We start from the raw sequence: 13,852 nt of genomic DNA, 5'->3' as shown, positions 1-13,852 counted from the left end.
TGTGCTGCTGTGAAACCGCCTTTAAGGCAAACTTAGCCATATGCGTCGACCAAGAGGTATGGGCGCAACAGCTGGCCGAAGGTACGAGGTTTACAATTCGTGCATTCGTAAATGGAGACTGTTTTTACAAAGAATTTAGGTGTTCTATTTAGTTACCTTCATGGGTTATATGAACAGATTTCTTTTTTTCTTTCAGACGTGTTGTAATTGGCGGGTGTGGCTTACACACATAAAACAGTATATTCGTTCAATTTGAAAACTCTGAATACTGAAATTCAAGGCAAAGTGATTATCGAATAATATTCAACTGAGTATTCAAGAATTACGAATATATATTATAACAAGCCTATGATATGGCACATTGTTATTGCGTTTTTTTTTTTTTCCTCCATGCTTTCATCCTCTGTGGTAGTGCTCTGGACCCTCTGTTCAACATTGTGTGTGCGGGCTGCTATGTCAAAACAGAAGAAGTACTATCAAGTGTTTTTAAAGCAGTGCACTGCAGAATTTGGCTGCATTGGCTGCTCAAAAGATATTTGTGGGCTGCATGTCTGGGAAACCCGGAAATAAGGTGTTGGAGTGTTGCCATCATGGGCTGTCAATATTGGCAAATTGACAGTAATTCAGTGTTCTGGTTACTTAGTACCCATAAAAGCAGTTGCATAGATTTGTCCAGCATTTCAAGAGCATGTTAACTTAGATATAACTGCCCGCAAAATTGAGAAAATGCTCGTTTCACAGTGCAAGATAACCCACCATGGTGGCAAAGCAGCTTCAGCACCCTGCTGCTGAGCTTGAGGTTGCAGGTTTTATTCCTGGCCATGAAAGCCGCATTCTGGTGGTGACATAATGCAAAAATGCTCAGATACCAAAATTTGGGTGCACTTCCAACCAAACCCATGTGGTCCATCTAATCTGGAGCCCCCCACTTCTGCACGTCTTGTATCCTGTGTGTTCCCTTGTTACGTTAAAACCTATGATTTGATTTGATGGGACAGGTGTTATCACCCATGAACTGGAGACAGAATAATGTATTTGGCTGGGAGGACCTTGGCACTGGAGGAATGTTGCCTCCTTGGTGGCCGAACATGCGTTGCAGTGCTTGCTTGACAGGCATTGGCTTAGGCCTGTAAGGTATCCTTGTTCTTTTACCGAGGCACATGGGGATGTAGTTCCATGGGCTATGCTATGGCACACTAGTGCAGCATTATGTTCACTTCTGCTCTCCCAACAATCAACCCCCTCGCCCCTTCACTTTTTTCTAGAACGCGAAAGAATTGGACAACCCAACACCTGGGACAATCGTGGACCATACAGTTACACGGAAAGAGTGGTGAGTGATTGTACTCTTTTTGGCTGATGGCACACTCCACGAGGGGTAATTCAAGAGCATGCTTGTCTCAGTGGTATGCACATTCATAAAGCTGGATGGGGATGTTTCAGTGCAGTGCAGTAGAGTTTCAAAATAGCATTCTGAAAATTATATTAGTAAGAAAGAAAAAAGGAACTGATTACAATTACTTTACTGAAAAATATGTTTGGTTGCAATGACCAATCACTGCCTCACAACAGCTACTGCTGTGGTCTTTCCATGAAGACTTCCAAAATGTGGAGTGGCATGTGGTGGTTTGCATCAGATCGTCGCTCAAATGGGGTTGAGGTCAGATTCGTTTTTACTTGCTCGTGGAACCCTAACATACTCTTTGTGGAAGTTGGTGGTTAGACAACCCCAGTGCAGCATCCAATAACCAGAGCCACTCAATGAAGGGATTGCGTGTTATCGCAGGGTGTCTACCAACCAAGAAAACAGAGAATTATCAGGGTTATTGAATAGCCTGGAAACACTAAGGAAAAACTCTGGGAATTCGCACGTCTATCAGGGAAATCACGGTAATGCTGGCTCGAGTAACGGAGAGGAATCATAACAAATAGTCTGATGCTTTGCCCACTGGAGGAGTTGCCAGTGTACAGTCAACAACTGACTTTCCGGACTCCCGATAATTCAGATGGCTTCGCGGCACCACCACGTACTCTGTAGAATCAATGTATAAGAACATCTCAAATTTCGGACTCAAGAACCTTTTATTGTCCGATTTTCGGATTTTTTGCTCTGACTGCAGATCCGAAACGGCATTATTCAAAGCCACCATCACCGCCATTTTGATTACCTCGCTGCCTCGAACCGGCGCTTGCGCGCAGACCTACTGGCAGCCGTAGCCACCACTGCGGCAACACTAGGCCTAGCTATTTCAACATTCGCTATTAAGCTTCTTGCTGTCCTATGCCGTGTTTTTCATTGAAAGAATTCGCGGCTGTCAGCAGTAGCACTGACTCCGCCTTTGTGATCCTCACGATTGACTTCGAAGCTCGGAAAGCACAGCGCGTTGCAGAATGCCAGTTCCCGAAAGTCAGCTCCGCCTCAGTAGAGCCGTGTTAGGTGAAGCATAACAAGCGTGGGAAGGGGCAACTGCCACGGGACACAGTATGTATTCCTTAATTATACACGCATGCACCTGCCATCTGTCCCAGTACAAGCACCGATGCACCTAATAAGTGTACTGGCAGGCCTTCAGAGCCTTTTTTGGACGTGCCTGTGGCAATTTGAATCCTTAGGGGCAGTAAAAGACATGCATTCATTTTTTTGGAGTGTCTGATTTTCCGGACATTTTTGCGGCCCCTAGGGAGTCCAAAATATCAGACATCAACTGTGCAACTGACCAAGAGGATGCTTCAAATGATCTGTTGGGTGGATGCACAGCAGGAGGAGGATAAGAACAGAAAGGACCGACGCATTGAGGACTGGACAGGAAGTCTGCTGCCACTTCTTTGAAGCAGCTTGAGCTCAAAAAACAAAGTGTTGGCTGATGCTGAAATGCAGCTGTCCCTTATCCAAACCAAAATAAACTCTTTAGAGCACTGAAATTTAGCATTGAGGTGTTGTGCGCAGGCTGAGAGTGTCAGGACAATTGAGGTTGACTTACCAGCTGCTGAGAGAGAATCTCACATGTGACAATGCTCAGGCGTCATACCAATGAGCTTGCTATCAGTTGGTAGAAATAGTTCATATTCGAAAATATTTGCTTCTGTATGCACCTCGTTCTTTTTCGTATTTCAGAATGTTCAACTCTATATACAATGGGTTTTACCTTTTCTTTCGAAGACATTTTATTTACTGTGCATTTAACTAACCCCTTCCTTCTGTTATTTTGGAATAAAATGAAGGCTATTCCTTACTATTCAAGCTCGCATGCTTGCTAAAGAGTGACAGCATTAGGCGACATGGTGTCAGCCTGTCTTGACAAAAACAAATTTCTCAGTCACTCAGGGAATTCTACCAAGGCACTTGGGGAAAACCTGGAAGACTCGGGAATTTGGAAATGTCAACGTCGTAGACACCCTGTAAATTGTAACATTGCAACGCAGAAAAGCTACCGCTGCCTCCCTTACTGAGGCGGTGTTGAGTCTGCTATTCTATGCATGGGTGTGGCAAGCGGCTTTGTCAAAATAAAGCAGGGTCCTCCACTAGGGCGCCTAGATGTTTTAACATATTATCTTTAGAGCACACGCTTGAAGAAAAACCTGTCTGTGGCAAAATTAGAAAGAAATTCTTACTAATTTATTTCTGCAAAAGCTTAGTTAAATCAAGTTTGGCCAAGTTAGTTTCGTTAATTCGGATGGATGACAACATTGAACCTGAGGGTACCTGCCGGGGATCGGAAATTTCTTCATTTAGAACGGAAACCTCATAAAATCGGGTTTCGTTAGAGCGAGTTTTAACTGTGACGCCTTGTGTTTGGTGCAGCGTAGCCTTGGTTTTTTTTACGCCACTAAACCGCATTCACGAGTGATCTTTCCCTGTTAGGAGAAGTGCACTTACAGAGACATGGCACAGCATTCAACATATTGAATGCGCTAGCTAATTCGAATTCAATAGACATGCTTTGCCTTTGCATGGGATTCTGAAGGGGTTGTTATGACTGTTCAATATAGACAATAATTTGATATGCCTGCATTTTATATATCCAGGATCAACCCATACAATGACGTCAGTGCACCGCCGATGCACTTCTTTTTTTGTTTTTAATGAAAAATTGAAGTATCTCATGTGCTACATTTTTGCCCTGAAATAAATTGCATCTGCATGGGCTGAGCTTAGTGTGAGTGTCCCTGTATGACTATGACTGCCCGTCTTCCTCGTATAGGTGCGACTTCTTCCTGGTGTCTCAGAAGGTGCGGCAGGGAACAGTGGCACCTACACACTACGTAGTTTTGCGGAACACTACTGGATTGTCGCCTGACCAGATGCAGCGGCTCACTTACAAGCTCACACACTTGTACTACAACTGGCCTGGTTGTGTCCGTGTGCCTGCTCCTTGCCAGGTAAGCTGTTCATTTAAACGTCAGCCTGCTGGCAACGTGAGGGAATCTCAATTGGTGTAGCTGCTTGTTTTTCATGACAGGCATCAAGATAATTCTTGCAATATGTGCATGCTAAACTGAGGCAAGTTACAGAACTGCAGAGAAAAGTCCGTATGCTTTGGTTCCTCTGCTAGAAATAATGGCCGAGCTCAGGAAGTAATAAGATATATCATAGCAGGGAAAAAAAAATGAAGTGTAACTGTACCTGGTGTTAGTTAAAAAGTGCAGGTCAGATTGCAAATGCTGCAATATTAGGTCTTTTCCTTCGCAAGCTTGCATGCTGTTAACTTAGTCACGAAATACAAGAATTGGCCCATACTGGTGCGAAGCCATGATTTAGTGATATTTTTCAAACATACATCACGCTTATTAATGCAGCAAGTTTTAATGTGATGATTTTCTTACTGCTGATTCTGGGTTGTTATCCTGATGTGTGCATTTGTATATCCAGTGCCTGAGAAAGGTTATGGAAGCTTTATTTTTTATAAGTCACACTTTCGACATTTTGGAGTGATGATCTGGCGTCAACTTCCACAGGACAATAGTGTTGATGGCACTTTGACAAGGGAACACACTTGGAGCTATGCCAAGGATCCTGTTGCTCATAGACACTGAAAATGTTTTCGTTGTTTTGTTTGAATTTAATTGCATACACAGCCACATAACAGTTTGGCAGACGGCAATACTGTCTGTCTTTGCATGTTTAATTATGTGCACGTCATTGGCCACATATTGAGGTAAAAGGCAAAATGGTTATAACAAAGTACCATAGTTTCTGGTGTATAAGAGTTGTCTTTCCCCAAAAATTTTTATCGGTGCCTTTTATACAACGATGTATGTTGTACAGGGTGTCTGACATAATTTTAGCCAAACTTAGAAAATATGGAAATGCCACGTAGCTGGACAGAACCATGGTAATGTTTGCCGTTGCTTGGAGATGTGCGGTTCTTTTTTTATTGCATTCCACCTAATTACTTAATTAGGCTTAAGTAACCAGCTTCTCAAATACTATAATTAGATTAAAAATGTCAACGAGAAAATTGTAGAGCAACATGAAAAACCCCCGATACAGTGTTGCTCAGTATGTTACATAAGTGCTTTTACAACGTGAACGAATTTTGCGAATACATGCAAAATTGCCGTGCAACTGGCTGCTCAAGGCACTTTGCGTGTATTTGTGGGCTGCTTTCACACTCGGAAAAACACCTTTATGTAGCATGTATTGAGAAACAGAAAGCTGTATCAGGAGTTTTTATGTTGCTCTGCAATTTTCTCATTTACACTTTTCATGCAATTATATTTGAGAAGGTGAATAATTTAGACTAATTATATAATTAGGTGGAATGCCAGAAATAATCTGAGTATCTCCAAGCGATGGCAAACAACCTCACCTTGGTTTTGTCTAGCTATGTAGCATTTGCATATATTTAGTTTGGCTAAAGTTCTATGGGACACCCTGTATTACAAAATATGCGGGCTAGCATGACAATATGTGCATTTTATTATTATTATTATTATTATTGTTTTTTCACGAGTACAAGAAACCTTGTGCAGCAGTGTTCTGAAAGAAATTGAATCTTAATCTGAAAGCATTATAAGCCCCATTGTGCGAAAATCCAGTAGCGGCGGTGTGACTGAGTGACGGTACCAAAAAATAGCTGATAGCGCAAAAAGTAATGTTACGGTTGACGTCGAATTTCTCAAAGAGGTTCCTGTAAACGAAGTAATAAATTGATGGCTTTGGAACCCGGGCCTCCGGGGTACAAGACGAGTATGTTTCCCCAACGCCATGATGGCTGCACGGTTCTGATTGACTAAAGGTGTGCCTATTGCGTCCCTTTTTGCACACATCACGTCGTTGTCATCTGGCTGACTAAAAGTGTGGCCTAATGGAGAGGAGGCGTCATGTTATAAGTGTATAAAATGAGCGCGCTGCCTCCCAGTTGATGAAAACATCAATCGAAAGCACTTCACCAGAAGGGACTATAGGGCTTTCGCATTCCCACATGTAAGCTGTCTTAAGTGTGTCCGGTGAATTTTTTTTAAATAGTGAAGACAGATGACATGGTGATAGATGTCAGCTCCTAGGCATATCCAGGGGCTCGCCATGTAGGCAGCGCTGCAGCTGCAGTAAAGGCTGCCATCATGGCCTCCGTGATTGTAAATAGTGCATACTAGGTTGCTGTAATAGCAGTTTCTCTTTTTGAACATAAGAAAACATTGCCAATCTGTAGACGAAGCTCCTGTGAATACGTGAGCCAGGTATTATTGCACCGCATGCAGCAGGGAATTTACAATCTCGTGTCAAAAATAGTGAAAGGTCGCTTGCTCTCTCCTTCGCAATATCAGCAGCCACGTCGCAAGCAGCCAAGCTCACCAACAGATATAGGCTGACCTCGCGATTCCAAAAACATTAGACTACAATTGTGCATTTTTAGTTAAATAAGTGGTAAATTCATGTCTGTGATATCAAGAAGACCAAAAAAAAGTATTAGCATAGCATAGATACTTTCGTTCTACACTTGCCAGTTGAACATAGCTGCGTCTGCTGAGCGTGGCCTCCGAGATCACACTGGCGTGCTACATAGCATGGATACTGTGGCTGCCACAGGGTGCTCGTCGGCAAGACAATCTGACAACCATGTGCACTGATTGCACCCCTAAGTGCCAATCTTGTGTCAAAAGAAGCACTGGAAGTAGCATCGTTACAAAAAGGGGGGGGGGGGTGAACTTCTAGACAGGGCCTTGCCCACTTCCCATCCCCCCTGTGTAGCTTTTGGTGTGCTTGTGGAGAAGAGAGAGAAAGCTGTAAGGCCATGCTATGGTTAACTAAAAAAGTGTTTCAGGGAAAGGTTAAACCCACAGAACTGACACAATACAGTAAAAGCTTGTTAACTCCGCGCCATCATGGGTAGGGAGAGTGCTAATGCACAGGAGCACATTGGCGATGCTGATGTCGCTGCACAGGCCACACAGCTTTGCTCTTTCCATCTGTGGCCCTGTGTTTAGGCCTGACAGGAGAGAGGTGCATTAGCACCTGGCCAGTTTATGGCCAATGCTTCTGTTGCAGGTTAGTTCTCTCTCCATCTCTCAATACCTTCAGGATAAAAATGCGGGCGCGAAACTGCATGTTTCTTCCCATGTTACATCTTAGAGGCTATCCTCTTTCTCTGCGAGGTGTTCTACCTAGAAGCAGTGCCAGGCAATCTCTGAAACATTGCGGCCGTGATGTTTATCGGCGCTCAGTACCAAAAAGCATAGCCTTTGAGATTTGTGGCTGTTACTCTAATGAAAGCATCTCTGTAATACTTGGGATATGTGTTCGGACTCCACCTATATTGTGGAACTCGGCAGCGCGCAGCTGGTGCAGCTACAAGAGTACTTCAGTGACCAGTGTCGCAGGAGGTTGTGGCGCATTTCATGAGTGCATTTTTCTTTTACTTATCGATGGGTGGAAGGAGCAGCATTTCAGCATACACCGTGCAGGTTGCTCTGTACCATGTCATTGGTTGGACAGAAGTATCGTGCCGAGACACTTGGGGAAAAAGTTGAAATATAGCATGAAGTTGATGCTGGAAGGGTTAGCAAACTTCAAGTATCCCAGAAATTTGACATTCCACAGTGCACATTCTCAACGTACCTATGCAACTGAAAATCTATTGAAGAGACATACGAAGCCAAATCTTTCAGTGACGACAGAAAAAGACTTCGGCCAGCAGAGTATCCAGATGTAAAGAACGTGCTGATCGCGTGGATTAAAGAAATGAGGAGCCACAATCTCCCACTGAATGGTCCAATTGTTATGTCGAATGCAGCTGGTTTTGCTTTGCGTATGAGCAAGGACAACTTCACCACCTGTGAGGGGTGGTTTCACCGTTTCCGTGACAGATATAATCTCGTCTTCTGCGCTGTCTCTGGTGAAAGCAAAGCTGTCAATGCCGAAACATGAGTGACGTGAAAAGTGAAGTCCTACTGGACTACCTGCGCAAATATTCACCGAGCGACATTTTCGATGTGGATGAGACAGCATTGTTTTTTTTTTTTTTTAAAAACTTTTGCCAAGCAAGATCATTACATATAAGGGAAACAATTGCACAGGCGGTAAGCAGAGCAAAGAGTGGGTCACAGTCATGGTTGCTGCCAACGTGACCAGCACCAAAAAGTTGCCTCTGCTATTCGTTGGCAAATTTCAAAAGCCTCGTTGCTTTAAAAGTTGCTTTACTTAACCGAATATGCGTCCATCCAAAAGGCATGGATGACTAGAGATATATTTAAGGGAGTGGCTCAGGAAGCTCGATAGAAAGTTTGACCTGAGCAGCCATCAGATCTTGTTGATTATTGACAACTGTTCAGTTCATAAAGTTGAAATCAAGCTGAAAGCAGTCACACATGCATTTCTTCCACCCAACACTGCTGTAGTCCTTCAGCCAATGGACCATGGTTTCATTAAGACAGTGAAGCGTTGCTATAGGCAGCGCATGCTGGAATGCATGATTTTGTGCTCAGGTTGAGAGTACAGCGTCGCGCTGCTCAATGCTATGCGCATGTTGTTAGCTGCGTGGGACGAACTATCAGCGGCCACAATTGCGAACTGTTTTCGTCATTGTGGCTTTAATGTCTCAAGTGCAGGAGGCCATTCCTCCAGAAATGCATGAGGTGTTGCAAGATGTGGCCTTCAGGGACTGTCTATGCAGACAGCAATGTGCTTGCCTGTGGTGTGCTGACTAATGATGACATCGTTGCGCAAGTGCTAGGCGAGGGAGGCACCATGAAAGGTGTCACAGAAAATGACAATGATGAGGAAGCACCAGTGCAGCAGTCAGCATCGCAAGTCATGGGTGCTCTAAACATTGTGCGACTGTACTTGATTTGTCAGAAAGGCCAAGGAGATACATTCCGTTATGTCCGTGCATTGGAAAAGGAACTTTGCACCATTGCTATCAAGGAGAAAAAACAAAAGATGTCCAAGAATTTTTTTAACCAATAAAGGTTTGATGTTTCCATGCCAAATATGGCTGATTTTCTATGACTTTCATTAGTTCGAATTAACAAGCTTTTACTGTAAATAAGAAACGGGCACCACAATGTTTATTTCATATTGTGGCATCCGACATCCACCAGTTAAAAAAAAAAGCACCGCTTGCTTATCATCATCATTAAGTCACACATTGATTAGCAGTGCAGCAGTAGTCTCAGTGCTTCTGGCCTTCTGTTGCCAATTTGCTTTCGTATGCATGTGTTCAGGTTGGGTATGATTGTTGTGCGTTTGTCCCAAGCACGCCACAGAGACAAAACTAGTGACGGGGTGTTCAAGTGCTTGCATTGCGCAAATCGCATCCATTCATCGTTTCTTCACTGTATAATAACATTTCACTCTCATTTTTTTTTTTTTCATCAGTATGCTCACAAGTTGGCCAACCTGGTTGGTGATAACATCCATAAGGAACCAAGCCCACTGCTCTGCGACCGCCTCTTCTACTTGTGAAGGCCACAGTTTCATGCGAAAATTCCCAAGAGACCTGAGAGCACCCCCTTGTGCTCAGTACATTACTGCCATGTTTTTCAGCTTTTGTGTTTTGTTCTGCAAGTACTTTCATTCCTTTTTCCACATTTAAGGCAATCATTTTGAAGAAATGTTGCTATCACTTCTTTTTTCTCCTCTGGTTAATTTGCCTTTAATAAAGGCAGCTTCCTAGTTTAGCATCCTTTCTTCCATTGTTCACAGCCCTCGAAGGTATTTTATTCTATGTGCATGAGAAAGCATGAAAAAATTCAGCTGTATTTGGGTTGTTTTATGACGCACCAGTGTTGTAGAGTTTTCTTTTACTGTTCATCTTTTAATACATACCTTTATTCCTCAGTGTAGATTGGCAGTAATTTACTCATGCAAATTCCATCCAATCTCATATCCATTTTGTGGCAAAAGCGCCTTACTAGTCACAATTGTATTTATGGTTCATGGTGTTCACTGAATTAATTGTTACGAAATGGGGTGCTTGCGAGGGAATGTACAAAAGTCAAATGCAGAAATGGTGTTTGTTACTATTCGAAAAACGCAGTTGACTGAAACAATTGGGAACCATTTACTTCTGATAGGTTTGCTTCAGAGAAGCACTGTGCACTATGTGAAGTTATTTGCTGTCAGTAATGTGGACATTTTCAAAAAACGAGGGGATCTCTGCATAACAAACTTTGCCCTACAAGTCGCAAGTCAGCTTGTACATAATTGGCTTGGTGCAAATAAATCTGCTCAATGTTTCTATTTCTTGGTGTGCTGTGTGCCATATGCATGCTGTACTATGTTTTATGTTATTTTACAATGTATAGCCGCTATAGCTTTTCTCCAAGCCACTGGGCTGGACGCACGGCTTTAGAGATGCCACAACTCTAAGAATTTGTATATACGCATCTCTTCCTTATACCATCATCATTCATCAGCCCCTTCCCTCCCCGTCCCTTTTCCCCAGTGTAAAGTAGCAGGCCAGAGCAAGTTATAGCTCAGGCCGACCTCTCTGCCTTTTTGTAAATAAATTTCTCTCTCTCTCTCTCTCTACACTGTATAGTGCTTCAGTGATTTTGTACATGGCAGAAGAAAGGGTGGCAGACGCAAGCAAGGCACTTTCTTAAACAAATGTACACTCTTCGGGATGTATATTTGCCACACAACAATAATTTGTTGAAAATGCTGCGCTCGCCGCTTTCCTGTCGAGAATGCTCGCAGCGTTAAAGAAGGGAAATGCAGACAAGACAGATGACGATTATTGTTGTGTGGCAAGGTATAACCCAAAGGGTGTAATTTTGCGTAAGAGTGCAGGTGACGATTATCATTGTGTAGCAAACACGCATCCTAAAGGGTTTACATTTGTCTAAGAGTGTATGGTCCAGTCAGTGCACAGTATGGCTTGGTGCTCTGTGCTATTTTGAACATGCACTAAACCCATTTTAAGATTGTGGCTGATATCATCTCCAATCAATCTGCTTTGCCAGTAGCCATTTCATGTGTGCGTCTCTCGGCTACGGGAGAGCCAGGATATTTTTCCGGGTTGCAAAGAAAGCCCGCAAAATATGAAAAAAAAGAACACGCGTGACTGAGCGTTTACGCAGTGGTATCGTGCTGCTCTCAAGCGCTCGTTCGGTGAACACGGTCAGCTGCATCGTGGCTGGCGATGGGGAAGCGGCAGGGCGTTATGATGGTTGTAGGCAGCTGGGCCGGCGGCTCCCGTTGGATGACAACGCAAATGCATGCTGCTGGCCAAGCACTTCAGAGGAGATAAAGAATGCCCTGCTGCTTCCCCATCACCAGTCATGATGCAGCTGACCGTGTTCACCAAACGCACTCTTGAGAGCAGCACGATACCACGGGGCAAGCGCTCCTTCACGTGGCTTTTTTTCATATTTCGTGGGCTTTCTTTGCAACTCGGAAAAAAAGGACTGCATGAGACGTATCGTACAGGGAACAACTCAAACGGTGATTTCTGAAGGTGCTCTATAAATCTGCATATATTTCGGGTCCTCAGCCAATAATGCAAAAGTTGGGTAATTAAACTTAGTGAGTTACGGGGCAAAGAAAAGATTGCCCGAATTACTGTAGGCCAGTGCGAATAGTATGTGTTCGGTTCAATTTGCTTCCGATGCGCCTTTAATTTTTAAAATCTTGGCTCAGGTTACGTGGGACATCCTGTATAAGTAGTATCAGGGTGTCTATCAACCGGGAAAACGGGAATTCTCAAGGATATTTAGTAGTCTGGAAATACTAAATGAAAACTCGGGAAATTTGTGCTTCTATTAGGGAAAATTAGCTGCAATTTTATTGAAGGGGAACGAAAGTCGCTGTAATGCTGGCTCAAGTAAGAGAGAGGAATCGCAACGAATTTTTTATGACGCCGTGTCATCAGCTGGAGGAGTTTCGGACGGCTTTACGGCACCCCCAAGGGTACTCCATAGAACGTCTCTGAAAACTTATCTGAAATTTTGGACGCAGGAACCCTTCGCCGTACGATTTTCTGGACTTTTCGCCCTGACCGAAGGTCCGAAACGGCATTAATCAAAGCCAGCACCGCTGCCGTTTCGATTGCCTCGCGTCCTCGAACCGGCACTCTCGTACGCAGATCCGATGGCAGCCATAGCTACCACCGCCGCAACACTAGGCCTTGCTGCTTCGACGTTTGCTATTAAGCTTCTTGCCGTTCGGTGCAGTGTTTTTCATTGAAAGAATTGCCGCTGTCAGCAATGGCACCAACTCCACCTTTGCGGTCATCGCGATTCCATGACTTCGATGCTCGGAAAGCACAATGCCTTGCATAAAGCCCGTTTCCGAAAGTTCGTTTTGCCTTAGTACAATCGTGCCATGCGGTGAAGCATACGCAAACGTATTGCGGTGAAGCATAAGTGTGGGAAGGGCAATTCTTACGGAACACATGTTGAGACAAAGCACAAAAAAAAAAACACACGAGGACAAGAAAAGGAAACGAAGACGCAGCGCTAGCGCAGGCTAGTACCAACTAGCCCACCAGCCTGTTCTCGAGCACATTATGTATTAATTATACACGCATGCCCCCGTCATCTGTCACAATAGGAGCACCGATATGCCTAATAAGTGTACTGGCAGGCCTTCAGAGCTTTTTTGTATGTGCCTGTGGCGATTTAAACCCATTAGGGCAATAAATGACATGCATTCTTGTTTTTGAACTGCCCCATTTTTCGGACGTTTTCGCGGCCCCTAGGAGGTTAAAAAATTCGGACTTGACTGTACAACTGACCAAGAGGATGCATCAAATGGTCCGTGGGGCGAACACGCGCGGAAGGAGGATGAGAACACCAAGTACCTACGCATTGAGGAATGAATGGGAAAGGAAGCGTGCCATTGCTTCTTTCAAGGAGCTTGAGCTAAAAAAAAAACAGAGGTGGCCGACGCCGAGATGCAGGTGACCATCATTCAAACCAAATAAACACTTAAAAGCAGTGAAATGCAACACTGAGGCATTGTGCGCGGGCTGAGAGTATGTCTGGTCAGTTGAAGTTGACTTTCCAGCTGCTGAGAGAATCTCGCTTGTTACAAAGTTCGGGCCTCATACCAATGAGCTTGCTATAATTTGATAAAAATAGCTCACATTTGAAAATATTTGCTTCTGTATGCATCTCCTTTTTATTCGTATTTGAGAATGCTCAACTCAACTTGCAATGGGTTTTACCTTTTTTTTTTTTGAAGATGTTTTATTCGCTGTGCATTTTACCAACACCTGCCTTCTCTTTTCCTCTGGAGCAAAGTAAATGTTGCTCCGTACTAATCAAACTGGATTAAGTCGTTTTTTTTAACATGCTTGCTAGAGAGCGACAGCATTGGGGGACATGGTGTCAGCCCATCTTCACATAAAACAAATTTCTGGGTCACTCTGGGAATTTTGCAAAGGCACTCGGGGAAAAACCTGGAAAA

At 43.8% G+C, this 13,852-nt stretch overlaps 1 protein-coding gene across 1 annotated transcript in view; it reads left to right on the top strand.

Annotated features, from left to right (window-relative positions):
• LOC135918203 (piwi-like protein 1) overlaps window positions 1-10,681 on the top strand; it is a 148,836-nt gene extending 138,155 nt beyond the window's left edge. The window contains exons 17-19 of the mRNA XM_065451885.1: window positions 1,266-1,333; window positions 4,203-4,380; window positions 9,818-10,681. Of these exons, the coding sequence (XP_065307957.1) occupies window positions 1,266-1,333; window positions 4,203-4,380; window positions 9,818-9,904 (333 nt within the window). The 3' untranslated portion in view covers window positions 9,905-10,681. The remainder of the gene's footprint in view (window positions 1-1,265; window positions 1,334-4,202; window positions 4,381-9,817) is intronic.
• The last annotated feature ends 3,171 nt before the right edge of the window (window positions 10,682-13,852 follow it).

This window comes from Dermacentor albipictus, chromosome 1, assembly GCF_038994185.2.
Source record: "Dermacentor albipictus isolate Rhodes 1998 colony chromosome 1, USDA_Dalb.pri_finalv2, whole genome shotgun sequence".
Taxonomy (NCBI): domain Eukaryota; kingdom Metazoa; phylum Arthropoda; class Arachnida; order Ixodida; family Ixodidae; genus Dermacentor; species Dermacentor albipictus.
The sequence above is the reverse complement of the archived record's forward strand: the minus strand, read 5'-3'. Positions and strand labels throughout refer to the sequence as shown.